Source organism: Mauremys reevesii, linkage group 2 (genome assembly GCF_016161935.1).
Source record: "Mauremys reevesii isolate NIE-2019 linkage group 2, ASM1616193v1, whole genome shotgun sequence".
Classification (NCBI taxonomy): domain Eukaryota; kingdom Metazoa; phylum Chordata; order Testudines; family Geoemydidae; genus Mauremys; species Mauremys reevesii.
In genome coordinates, this window is record NC_052624.1 from 70526111 (window position 1) to 70540217 (window position 14107).

General features: G+C 44.6%; 1 protein-coding gene across 1 annotated transcript; it reads left to right on the forward strand.

Moving 5' to 3' along the window:
* Positions 1 to 10: 10 nt before the first annotated feature.
* On the forward strand, positions 11 to 8099 carry RPL15 (ribosomal protein L15). The gene is made up of 4 exons (XM_039521746.1): positions 11 to 150; positions 1438 to 1622; positions 3048 to 3184; positions 7744 to 8099. Exons 2-4 carry the CDS (start codon positions 1451 to 1453, stop codon positions 8047 to 8049), a joined length of 615 nt encoding a protein of 204 aa, XP_039377680.1. The 5' UTR covers positions 11 to 150; positions 1438 to 1450; the 3' UTR covers positions 8050 to 8099.
* Positions 8100 to 14107: the final 6008 nt, after the last annotated feature.

A 14107-nucleotide genomic window follows, 5' to 3' on the forward strand; every position in this document is an offset into this window, starting at 1 on the left:
CGGTGCGGAGGACGCTAGGCCAATCAGAGCAGTTGGCCCCCTCAGAACTACGTTTCCCAGCAGGCTCCAGGGCTAGCGCCGGAAGCGATAGGGGGCCGCAAAGGACTGTGGGAGCGAGGCCTCTTCCTTTCCGGCTTTGGGCGCCATCAGGTGAGGTTCTGTGCCGTGCTGGGCCGCTGGCTTCATCCGACCCCATCGGAGATTGGAGCCGCCCGTCCGACCCTCCTTCTCCGCCCCGTGCGCGGCCCGGGCCCCGAGGCAGGGACAGGGCGGCAGGGGATGGCTCGGGCCGGGCCCCTGAGTGGTGCTGGTGTGAGCTGGGCTGGGCCGGGCCTCCCCCCTGCGTGGGGGCTGCCTGGGGGACAGGCAGCGGAGTGCTGAGTGGGGCGCCCCGGGGCGGGTGACTGGACCCGCGAACGGCCATGACAGGGTGGGGAAAGGAGCCCAGCGGGTGCCCAGGCCGCTCTGAGCTGGCTGCTGTGGGGCAGCCCTTAGAGTAGGGGATGGGGGTGACAGCTTCTGACTGACACGTGTGGGGGGAAGGGGCGTGTCGCACTAGGGTCCAGGGACCGCTAAGCCTTAGGGCTGTATCGTGGGGGAGCTTCACTGCCGAGGAGTTTGGATGGGGGTAGATACTGACTCCAGTTATTCAGTTTGGCTTTGCTTTTACTAGTTCGTGTTATGCTATACAGACATCTGCACCCTGTGGATCAGCAAGGGCTTCTTAAACCGCCCTATTGAAAGCAGAGAGGGTATGGTGTAGCAAATGCCACCTCATATAGGTAGACAGGAAGACAGCGCTCTTAGCACAAGAGGGGGAAGATAACCAAAATGTGGTTTGTTTCTAATCAAGCTGTTTCAGGTTGAGATATTTTTGAGGGTTGAATTTGATGTGGCTGAACTAAATTTGCTTTTTGACTTCCCATGAGATCTGCAAAACTATGCTGCATGGGATAAGTGGCTTGAATATTTTGCAGAATTTTAATGGTGATCTTCTGGAGATCTCAAAGCAGAAGAGATACCAATAAAGCAAGCTTTTTCTTAGATTAAGAAACTGAGACCCAGCATGACTTCCCTGAAGTTTTACGTTTAACAGACCAATAACTAAAATTCAGGTCAGATATTATTTAGTTTGTGGTAGCAGCCAAAACATGCTGATCGTGTTCACAAACTCTTCAGCCCAGAGACTTTTTTCCTTTGAGGTATAAAGACATAAATAAATGAAAAGGGGAGGAAACTTGGTAATCAGAATGTGTGGGGTTAGTTACAGATCTCCAGAATCCCAGATGTGTGCTGCTTTAACAGTGTTGCCATGCTTGACATACATATAGGGAGCCTTGGAGATGTGTTCACATAAAGCAGCATATTTTTTATTCCCTTTGTGTGATGTTTTTTGGTTGGAAAGATGCTGCAAGCTTATATAGATCTCTAATTCAGCAGGTAAACAAACATGGGTGCCTACAAATACATCCAAGAGCTATGGAGGAAGAAGCAGTCAGACGTGATGCGTTTCCTCCTGCGTGTCCGCTGTTGGCAGTATCGCCAGTTGTCTGCCCTGCATCGAGCTCCCCGACCAACCAGGCCAGACAAAGCCCGTAGACTGGGATATAAGGCTAAACAAGGTAACTAGAACTAAAAGGGTGTGAGGTCATCATGCTTTAGTGGTGCAGTGGTAATGGTTTTTGATAGGTCCTTCCATGATTGAATATTAATAAATCAGTGTAACTGGGAGCGTGCTGCTTACTTAATCATGCTCTTCACTGAGAGTTTAATTTTTTGTTTCCTGTGTGAAATTAGTTTGGTATCATACCAAGTTACCATATGAGTTGTGGGCACATACAAGAAGTAGAACCTAGGTTAACTCTTAATTGGCACCCATGTTGGCATTTTTGGCAGAGAAGCTAGCCACAGCCTAAATATGTATGGAGACTGAAGTCCTCACATTCTTCACTGCTGAGTTAGCCTGGGTGTTCAGCGTCTGGTTTAGCCTAGCTCAGGTATAGACCAGCCACAGTCAAGTTACTGCGTTTTCACTGGTGTTGCATTCCTCCTTGTGTGTCACCAGCACTTCTGGGGACAGATACCGTGGTTCTACATGCTGCAATGAACCGAGCCCTGATTCTTTCCCAGTGAATTGCGGGAGACCTTGTCTGTCCTTCTGGGCACGGAAGGAATTATGGGAAGGCTCTTGAGTGATATAGACCAGTGGTTCTCAAAGCTGGTCCGCTGCTTGTTCAGGGAAAGCCACTGGCAGGATGGGCCAGTTTGTTTACCTGCCGCGTCCACAGGTTCGGCTGATCGCGGCTCCCACTGGCCTTGGTTCGCTGCTCCAGGCCAATGGTGGCTGCAGGAAGCGGCGTGGGCTGAGGGATGTACTGGCCGCCCTTCTCGCCGCCCCCATTGGCCTGGAGCGGCGAACCAAGGCCAGTGGGAGCTGTGATTTGCCAAACCTGCGGACGCAGCAGGTAAACAAACCGTCCCGTCCCACCAGGGGCTTTCCCTGAACAAGCGGCAGAACGACTTTGAGAACCACTGATATAGACTATATCCTCGCTGCAAACTGCGAAGTGAAAGTGGAATCTGGGTTCTAATCCACACTCCCAGCTAGACCCACTAGCCAGAGTTAAAAACACTAAACTTGGGTGACGCATTTGTGTGGGGATAGGAGGGAATTTAGGGAGCAACACCCAGGTAAGAGCCTGTATAAGTGTACTCTATATTATACCTGTACAAATATACTTTATATTGGTAGGTTATTTTAATTTCCAAACCAGAATACTCTCTGCCAGTGGAACTGTCTATACTTGGAGAGTTTTGCTGCTTTAACTGTACCAGTGTACATAAAACAACAAAACTTTCTCACGCAGACAAGCTCTTAATGTTCTGTACTACTTGGTGAGCAATGCGTGAAGATTGTTGTACAAAAAACGGTACTTGTGATAGCACAGAAGTATAGCCCTTGGGGGGGAAGCGTAATAGCATAATTAGTGACTGAAAGGTTATAAGAAGTTCCAAGAAACTCAGTTTTTAAAAAATGATGGTTACAGGTTATGTTATCTACCGCATTCGTGTTCGCCGTGGTGGTCGTAAACGCCCAGTCCCGAAAGGTGCTACCTATGGTAAACCTGTAAATCATGGTGTTAACCAGCTGAAATTTGCCCGGAGCCTGCAATCTGTAGCAGAGGTAAGTGTCTTTCCTTTTGGTATTACTATATGTCCATTTGTTTGCATCTTCCTTTCCGCAGACGACATCTGTCTTTCCTTTGTGTCACTCAGTAGCAACTTCTTTGAGGGGCTGAGTTGCACTAGTTCTGAATATCCTTCTTCACCAAAGAGTGATTTCCTCTGTAACGTAGAAGATCATGTCTAATGATAGTACCAGAGTACTTGTTTAGGATTCTTTATTCATTTCTTATAGATGGGAAAACTAGTGTTCAGATAAGTTAATGTGAGCAAGTTATTTGCACTGCACATTAATGGCAGAACAGTCACCTAATGTATATATGCACCTAATGTGTCAATGCAGCTGTCCTATGCATACAATAGAACAGCCAGCAACAGTGTATAGCCTTCATAAAATAAGGAGGTTTGACATAAAAAAACTTGAAATACGTTATGGTGCATGTTTTCGCCTATGCTTTTGGTCTCTGTAACCTAGACAGTCCAAACAAACCCTTCCTGATGTTTAAGCTTGCTATGATATGCATAGTGTGCATATTTATTCTGCAATCTTAATCTCTTTCCTGCAAAAGAATTCAATCTTGAGTTGTTGCTTCCCAATACTCTGCTTGCCAAGAAGTAAAATAATTTTTATGAAACTAACATGATCCTCGTCAGTTTCAACTTGCTACAACTAAGGGAACAACACAATGGTACCTGGTGAGGAGAGAATCCTAGAATACACGGAAAGGATAGGCTTATGCATAACAAGAGAACAGGGAATAGATTAGAACAGCTATCAATTTACACCCTAAAACATAATTATTTTGCTCAGTATTTCCTACCATTGTCATAGTTCATTACATACTGTTCATCATGTATGATCAGATTTAGATTGTAACCACCTCAATGCATGGATTGCTGTGCTTTATACAGTATAAGAGCATTCGCTGTGGCCCATAGCTTGAGAACGTCCCTATCTTACTGAATTGATAGTTGAAAGGTGTTTTGTATCTCTCCATTCCTTCCCTGTAAAGTTCTCATTTACAGTACACCAGTGTCTCTCAAACTGGGGTCGCCACTTGTGTAAGGAAAGCCCCTGGCGGGGCGGGCCGGGCCAGTTTGTTTACCTGCCCCGTCCACAGGTCCGGCTGATCCCGGCTCCCACTGGCCCCGGTTCACCACTGCAGGCCAATGGGGGCTGCTGGAAGCAGCCGCCAGTAAGTCCATTGGCCCGCGCCGCTTCCAGCAGCTCCCATTGGCATGGAGCAGCAAACTGCGGCCAGTGGGAGCCACAATCGGCTGGACCTGCGGACGGGGCAGGTAAACAAACTGGCCCGGCCCGCCAGGGGCTTTCCCTACACAAGTGGCGACCCCAGTTCGAGAAACACTGTAGTACACCCAATGAAACATCTCTAATGTTTAACAGAAAACTGCTGATGAATCAGTTAGCTAGTCACTGTCTAACCTGCTGTACTTGGTGTGGGGAGGCTGTATTAAACAAGTGTCCCTAACGGGGGAGGCAGGAAGGGTAGCTCAGTGCTTTGAGCATTGGCCTGCTAAACCCAGGGTTGTGAGTTCAATCCTTGAGGGGGTCATTTAGGGAACTGGGGTAAAAATCTGTCTGGGGATTGGTCCTGCTTTGAGCAAGGGGGTTGGACTAGGTGACCACCTGAGGTCCCTTCCAACCCTGATATTCTATGATACCCTGAGAGCTTGAAAGACTATTTGTTGGTTAACTTAGCTCTGGATTTGATGACTAGCTACTGAAGCTATAGTGATGCCAGGAATTGCTAATGGAAAAAAGTTTGTCTGAAAGATAGTTGAGAGCTCAGTTAAACCTAATTACTGTCAAAAGAATGTTATGAGATGTTAAAAACTGTGTGTTAAATATGGAACTCCATCCTGCGAGTTAGAAAAATATCTAATTGTCCAACAACCCCAAAAGAAATGTTTGTTGCAAACAAACTGCCTGTTATGCCCTTAAACCTTTTAAATTGGTTTTGGAAGGTAGGCTTCTTCCATTATTGGAGCCTTCTGAGCACTAGACGATTCTAAAGAAACTTCAGACTATTTGGTAGCTTCAGTTGACACCACTTATATACAGTGTCAAAGAGTAGAATGTTACTTATTTGCATATATTTTAATACAAGAAACGAAGAAGCTGTGGGGTATCCATTTTTATCAACTGGTAGAAAATTTCACCTAGGCTTATAATAGGTTAGCTTCCATTGGTTATGCACTCATGTGCTCTTGAAATGTGATGTTCATGGGTCATCCTAGCTATCACACTGAGAGGCCTTGAATTCCATCTGTGCAATCACCCTTTCCAAATTAGAGCCTTAACTATACGTTATTTTACATAATGATGAGAGGAGTGAACTGCCTTACTACAGCAAGTTCATACCATCAAATCTTTCTAAAAACAAAAGACAACATTGTAAGAACGGGGAGTGTTGTGTGTCTGACACTAACTTGTAGTTTCCTTGAGGGGACACTCCTCCAGCGTTTCTCTTGACCATGGGCAGAGGTGAGGAGGAGTGGGTTTGCAATACTAAGGAAAGAATATCTAAGAAAACAGTTGCTTGTTCTTTATAAGTCAAAGCCTGTCTGAAATTGTCTCCTGTTGTGTGTTTTGTCTATCTTTACCCTGAAAAGTATTTCTGTATATCAAGAATGTTCTGACTTCTCTCTTTCCTGTAAAGTGTCACTTTTGTGGAGGAAAATAATGTATTTCCTTTTTGGCAACCTAAACTGAGATCCAGGTTGTCTTTGAGCAAGTCAGTTTATTTTTTAAAAATTGTAATGTCTTCAAATCTGTCTGCCTCATGCTAACCAGAATAGTTCTGATCACTTTAAAGGACTAACCAGGTTTCCAGCATAGACAACGTTTACTGCTAGTCTCTTTCAGTCATTACTGAGGCTTTGTCTATAGGCAGGAATGCTTGCGTTGCAGTGTTTTAACTTTTGAGTGGAGTGCAAAGAAGATGAATATTGCATTAATTTAACTGCAAGGAAGAAGTAATGTAATGCCCTTTACTGCTCCTTTGGACTTCATGTCCTTGCTTTTTGTTTCATATAAGTCATACGAGGTCCTCACTTCTTGCTGCAGGACTGGAAATGGAGTGGGATGTTGGGGAGATTTATTGGCCTGTGGAATAATCTTTCATGGGTAGTGATGAAAGACTTCTGGTTACACATGAATTAAACTGAACAGCACTAACAGAAATAAAAAGAGAACAGTCCTAAACTGGCAGGGGAGGAGGCAGGATTAGGTGACCCAATAGGTCTTTTCTTTCTCTTGTTTCTGTGAAAACTGAGCTGCAGTGTTCTTGGCCATCAATTAATGGAGAGAGGATGTTGTGTCTCAGACAAAGTGGGCAGCAGACCTCCGTAGAAGTTTGAGAGATGGAAAACACTTATCTCTTCCTATCCTCCTTTCCAGCCAATACGGGATTATTCCCTGTAGTGATTTTTGTGTGTGTTTTCTCTGCTATAACATGGTGTCTATTAATGAGGCTTCCATCACTTCCCTCAGGAGAGTTTCACAGCCTAATACACGTCCAATAACCTGATGACACTCAATTCATATAGTCCTTCTCCTTTAAATTCCTTAACTCGGCGGTGGTGCACCAACAGGTGGGCACGGAGGAACGTTCTGGGAGCAAGCAGTGATGCCAGGTGGCTCATGCCGGCCCCATGGGGGAAAGGAGCTGGGAGGGAGCACCAGCTCCTCCACCTCCTGACTCACTTCAGCAGGTCACCCAGCCTGTGGTTCAGTGTGCTGTGCAATTTCCAGTCCCAGGCAGCTTCTGTGCCCAGCCCTGGCTCCACCACCAGAGACCATCGCACATGTCTTTCTCACCCCCCACCCCCCCCAAAAAAAAACCCCAAGGTGGGAGGGGCAGAAGAGCAGGTATTGGCCCTGCCCTAGCAATGCCTCCTGGCTGCAAGGTAGAAGCAGCCCACTGCTCTGAGGACACCTTGGCTGTGCAATAATGGGGAGGCATGGACAGATTCCATTAATGGGGGTGTTGGGGAGGGGTTTGCAGCTGGAAAAGTTTGTGCACCACTGTCTAAACTGACTTACTGCCTGCCACATTCGGGCTTTTGTTTTGGTGCCTGTTACTGTGGCATATAATCTTGCCCCCAGCCACACCTTTGCTCTCACTTCCTCCTATTCAGTCTTTCGTTCCTTGCACTCTTCCTGCACATCTCCTTAATGTATCCTTGATTTTTTTTCCATTCCTACTCTTTGCCATCATTGTGTGTCTGTGCTGTGAAGCAGTCTCCTTCCTTTTGTCCATCAAACGCTTTCCCCCTTAATCCTTAGTTAAAACTCACACCTGAGAATCCTTCCAAACTGCTGTCCAGTCTCAAATTCTTTTGCTAATGATTGTTCCTTTGTTGTTGTATTCTGTCCTCTTCGGGGGGTTTTTGGGAAGAGAACCTGAGTTAAGTGCCACAAATTTCAATTGTCCCTTTCTTAATTTTATATTTCTAGTTAGAGCCCAGTGCACAGTCCTAAAGAATTCCTCTCCTTCCACCCTCGTGTGAACTCTTGTTTTTTACCCTGTTGTCTAGGAGCGTGCTGGTCGCCACTGTGGGGCTCTGAGAGTGTTGAACTCCTACTGGGTGGGTGAAGATTCCACATACAAGTTCTTTGAAGTAATCCTGATTGATCCATTCCACAAGGCCATCAGACGCAACCCTGACACCCAATGGATCACCAAACCAGTTCACAAACACAGAGAGATGCGTGGGCTGACATCAGCTGGCAGGAAGAGTCGTGGTCTTGGCAAGGGCCACAAATTCCACCACACCATTGGTGGCTCCCGCCGCGCTGCATGGAGAAGACGCAATACCCTGCAGCTCCACCGTTACCGCTAATTCTTGTAAATGTCACAATCTAATAAAGCTTGAGAGAGAGCTTGAATTTACCACTGCCTGTCTCTACTTAATTGATTAAAATGGGAAGTCAGGTTTTCTCAAGGCAGTCATAGTTGTATTGCCTTATTTTAAAGGATTGGCAAAAAAAATTTACTTGATTGGGTGCTAGAATAACGTCCTTGGAGAGAAGAACTCTAATCATAACAGATAAAGCAGGAGCAATCGTGCAAGCTGCTTCATTCTATTATGGTCAAAAAAGGTGATGTTATTTCCATGTCTATTCAATGTTCTCTGCTGAGGCTGGTAACAAGGAGGCCAGCTGTGATGCACGCACTGTGAAGCGAACCAAATACCAGTTTTGTTTTTATATTGGTATCAGATGGTACACTGGAAGATGCTTAAAACATAATTTGCTTGGGAGTGGAGTGATGTTTGTTCCTTAAGTGTGAGTGGGCCAAAGCATTTTTTGTTGTAATTGTTGAATATGAATTAATACTCTTAGAATTTTTCAAGCCTGGGTGCCTCAAATAAAGTGCTTAAATCTATATCTGGATTTAAAATCCTGTATGAAGATACTTGTTCTTTTCATTAAAACATTGTGCATTTTAAATGCACGTTTCATAGTTATGTTCAAAGATACTCACTAAGCCTGTATTTACTACAGTTCTTCAGTGTCTGCTCAGCTTTTCCAGACTGTGTTCTGTTGCTCTTTATAGGTGGTCTGGCATTTTCTTCTGATTTATTTACTTTGATGTACCTAATATACATGGAACAGATGTAGTCATTCACCTGTTTTGGAACAATGCAACCTAACACACACACCCAAGAAATGCAATCTGCTTTCCTAGTATACTTCATTCATTTATTACCCTGGGAGTAGAGAGAGTAATGATGCATTCTTACAGCAGTGTGCCACAAAATTGGGCTCTATTTTGGACTCTGGGGTCTGTTTCCCACTGGGGCCTAGGACCAGACCACAGGGAATGTGGCTGAGAGCCATAGAATCATAGAATATCAGGGTTGGACGGCGACCTCAGGAGGTCATTAGTCCAACCCCCTGCTCAAAGCAGGACCTATCCCAGACTTTTTGCCCCAGTTCCCTAAATGGCCCCCCTCAAGGATTGAGCTCACGACCCTGGATTTAGGAGGCCAATGCTCAAACCCACCTTAGGCCATGGGACTCCAGGCTGAGGAAACAGGTTAATTGACAGCCTGAAAGTAGCAAGGGTCTCCCAGAAACAACTAAGAACAGAATTGCTGGGAATGAGGAAGTAGTTCTGTGCAGCCAAATTTGGAAAAATCTTTGTTCACAGGGGAAACACTACTAAGTCCTGGTCTACGCTAAGTGTACACTACAGTGATCGATCTAAGTTAAACAACTTCAGCTACATTGACGTACTCAGATCTACTTACCACAGTGTTTTCACTGCAGTAAGTCAATGGCTGGTGCTCCCCCGTCAACTCCGCCTGCGCCTCTCGACCCGGTGGAGCACTGGAGTTGATGGGAGAGTGCTCCGCAGTCATTTTATCGCATCTAGACTAGACCCACTGGGTCGATTACTGCTTTGTTTATAAGCCTTATTTTACTTTGGTGTTGGGGAGAGCAATTCCGAAAGGCTCTTGTTAGCAATCTGTTTGAAATCTTGTTTAATTAGATTTGGGGCAAGAAGGAACTTCAAAAGAGACTCTTCCTTTGTAGCCAGGCTAGAGACTACTCCATTTTGCTTTGAAGAAGAAAGGCATCCAAAAGACTGTGTATGGCTTTGCTGTCTCCTTCACTTCACTTTGCTCTGGGGGAGGGGAATTGGGAAGACAGGATTGTTTCTGGAAAGCAAGACCTTACGATAGCCTGCTTGACCCAAAACTAAAATGCCTAGGTGCAAGGTGGACCAGGTCTCCGCTCGACACTGAGGGGGTCATTGGCTCCTGAGAAGGAAGCCATGCAGCTGCTTCCCTTCTATGGCTTTAGGAGCGGCTGAGTGGGAAAGCAGGGACAAGAAACACCTCTGTAGCTGGTGGGGGGCTTGCAGAAGGATCTCTAACTTCTGGAGTACCAAGGTCCATCAGAACAAATTCTTACTCCACAGGCATTTAGAAACTACATGCCATATCTTCAGTCAGTATAGGGAAGGCAGTGTTTCCTAATGGATAGAGCAGTAGACTTGAAGTAAGGAGTCCTGGTTCTCACTCTGTGCCTTGGTTTTCTGGGGCTAATACTATCCTCCTTTGTGAAGTGCTGTGCAAGAGTGAGGTATTTGACAGAAACATTCCAGTTTCTGTAGCTAAAAAATAACCACTTTGCCAGGTTAGCTGAATTCACTGCTGTGGGAGATAAGAAATGGATTCATCTGAGAGTGGTTTGGTGGTATCTTTTCCAGCCAAGTGAAGGCATATTTCAAGATATTGCCTGATTGCCCATAGCCTTCAGGAAGTCTTAATTGCCTTGAAAGCAGTCGTCTCACATCAGCAATGTCTCTTACTCTGTTAAACCTACAACAACAAGGAGTTCGGTGACACCTTTAAGACTAACAGATTTATTTGGGCATAAGATTTTGTGGGTAAAAAACATCTTGCATCTGAAGTGACGTTTTTTACCCACGAAAGCTTATGTCCAAATAAATGTGTTGGTCTTTAAGGTGCCACCGAACCCCTTGTTGTTTTTGTGGATACAGACTAACACGGCTATACTCTGTTAAACCTAGTTACCTTAAATTACCTCTCCCTTTCCAATTCATATATTATAGGAATGTATGGGGCATAGGGAAGGTACATGATCAATATTATGTGCTTTTTCTCTCCAATTATCAATATTTAACATACTGTTAAGGAATCACATGAATACAGTTAAAGAGACTGGGATAGGAGTGTGAAAAATCTGTCTTTTTAAGTCAGTCTGACTCTAAACAGATTTTTTTTTTCTTTTAAATGTAACTCAGAACAAACTGGTACTTTTTAGACCAGAAAGAATGGGTACAGCAATTAAATTCCAGAACAATAGCGCTTTGTAGCAAAAATCTCTCTGCTGTTGCCAAGTACCATCAAAAGTAGTCAATTGTAAGCTTTTACCACCTGAAGTAGTATCAGATGCATTTTAAGCCTCATGTATTAACCACTCACTTAGCATAAAGTTAAAGGTGAGTGCTAGACACGCAACTTAATTTTAACTATGGTTCAGATTTAATTCATTCCTCTCTAAGAACGGTGAGTGTAAAAAAAAAAAAAAAAAGTGTTAAAATTGATTAAATGGTGTAATTTAGCTGGTGCTCTGACAAGTTAGAAGAGCTTGCTGGCTACCCTGCGGTTGATAGAGATGCTTGTTACTTGGCAATGCTGATTAGGCTGAAAACTGCAGGCCACGCTGTAGCTCACAAAAGCTTACGCTCAGATAAATGTGTTAGTCTCTAAGGTGCCACAAGTACTCCTGTTCTTTTTACTAATCAACAGTGAGTTTAAGCTATTGTTTCCATACATTGTTTTCTAATCACCGAGAGCTTTTCTATAATATAGTTATGTAGAATGTAAGGCTTATAGATTTACATTTAATGGGGTCAAATGAGCTGATGTTTGGGGGAAGAGAATTGGGAACCAGCATTAATTGGGACACATTGGGGTGCCGTCAGCCCCACCCACAGTCCACCCTCACTCCTCCCAGACTCTGCTCCCATTCTGCCCCAGGTCCTGCCCCCCCCACCCTTCCTCATCCCCCAGCCCCCTGCTGGCTTGCTGCATCCCTCCTCAGTCCCCCACCCACTGCTCGTCTCCTCACCTCCCGCCTGCCTGCCACTTGCTCGCTTGCCTCTTCACCTCCCAGCCCGACACCCACCCCTGTGGTGCCGACTTCCCCTCTCCTGGGTGGGTGCTTGCCCACCCCCCACCTCTTCCCACCCAAGCATCTGCCCTCACTCCACTCCCATTCCACCCCCTTCCCCCCAAGTCCCTGCCCTGCCCTGCCTCTTCTCCACCTCTTCCCCTGAGTCCCCGCTCCTCCCTCCTGGAAAGCGCTAAGTGCCGCCAAACAGCTGTTAGGCAGCAGGAAGCACTGGAGTGGGGGGAGAAGGAGGTGAGGAGGGCGGAGCTTGGCTGCAATTTTTCCCCACAGAGTTGGCGCCTCCTTACCTGAATATCGGGACAAAGGATTAAATATTGGGACAGTCCCGGGACATCTGGTCACCCTAAGTTGAGCAGACCTGTGGAAGTGTAATTCTTTCTGTTTCAGTATTGGCATTTGTGCAAGATGAGGCAGCTGACTTGGGAGCAGGGTAATAACCTAACCTGTTCTCTCATCTCTCTCCTTTAAAATACAATGCAACAGTCACTTGCCTGTCTAGTTGCTGCCACCGACTGAGAAAAGCAACAAGCATGTAATTAGTCCAGTTGATCCATCTGATGAATCACAAATTCTCTTACTTGCCCTTTGACTAAATTGGGAGAAATATAATCTCTGTCCTCCTGCAAATATTGTCTATTACGCAGCCAGAGTGGTAATACATCAGGCTATCAAATTGAAATATTTAGCTCTTTGGAACCTTTTAGTATCAAAACAACTTGGATCTGAACCCAACCAGGTGCTGCGAGTGAACTTAGGGGCTGCTTGAACCCATTCTTCCAGTTTTGAAAATTATAGCTCTCTAAAGGGATCCACAGTTCTGTAGGTTGCTCTCCTCTTCCTAACCCAGATGTTTCGGAAACAGGTCCAATTACATACATCTAATTACATACAGAATATTAAGGTTGCAGAGTAAAACAAGTTAGGAAATGCCTGAACTAAGCTGCTTATGCAAATTTAATTCAGTCTTCTTGTACATTATAACAGTGTTGTTCAGCATCACTTAGGAGGTCTGTAGCAGAGCCAGGAACAGACCCTGGCTCTCCTGGGTCCTAGTTCAGTACCTTATCAGGGGAACATCTTTTTCTCCTCCTGCAGACCTCCTGTCTTTATTGCATTGTGCAATGAATGAGGCAGGGATCCCATGTAATAAATGGTATGTTATCATGTAAGTAAAGACTGCTACATAAGGAACATGCACCATTTGTCTGAGAGGTAAGCAGAATGAGATCTAGCTAATGACAACCAAAGCAGACTTGGCTATGTACAGTATTTCATATTTCAGCGCGAAAAAGTCAAGCAGAGCTACCTTATCAGCTCTGAGAATTGTGTCCTGTAATGTAAGATATACTTTGTGAGTTATTTTGAGTGTACAAGTTCTGCCACATCTTCACAGTTTTAACCAAATCTTGAGACATTTATATATCAATAATCAGTTGTATGCCAGTAGCTGCTAGAGGCCCAGTCAGGAATTAGGGCTCTAATATACTAGGCAGTGTGTATTAAGCTGCTAGGCTATGCATAATGAGAAAAGAGTTCCTGCCCCAAAGAGCTTACAACCTAACTACAGGAAGGAAGCAGCAGCTTAGGCCCATGTTCATTCATGCAATCATTTTTCTCTAATGTACACCATCTTCTGGCATTGTTCATTTTCATGACTAACAAGCAATTGGTTGAGTCCTTTTTCTCATAAGAAACAGTACACAGAGCCCCTGCTGTGATAATGCTTGTCTCTCACTAATGGCATCATTAGCCAGCTAAATGGAGCTACTGAGTTACATGATCCTTATATTGTCTTTACTGCCTGGATAAAAACTCAATGTTTATAACAAATATCATTAATAAAATGAGAACTGTATATAGAAAGGCTGAAATAAAATTCAAGATGCTTTGGTGTTTACAAATATTTAATTGGGAATCAATGATTATTGAATGTACAGTGAAACAAGCTTATAATGAAACTTTATAGTGAAGTAGTAAGCTGCATAGTTTCAGCATAGTTTATTACAGTGGACCTGCTGCTGTTTGAGTTACAGAGAACCTCTGCTTACAGTTAACTTTTTCTATGTAGGGGAAAGCCTTTGTTAGAAAAAGGAGTAAACTATATGTAATAAAAGATCAGAATAGTTTTAGAAATAAACTAATTTATATTTCTACAAAGCTTTAAGAATACATATGTTAAGCAAAACAACTTCCTTAATTACTTGGAAGAATGAAACAAACACATGATTC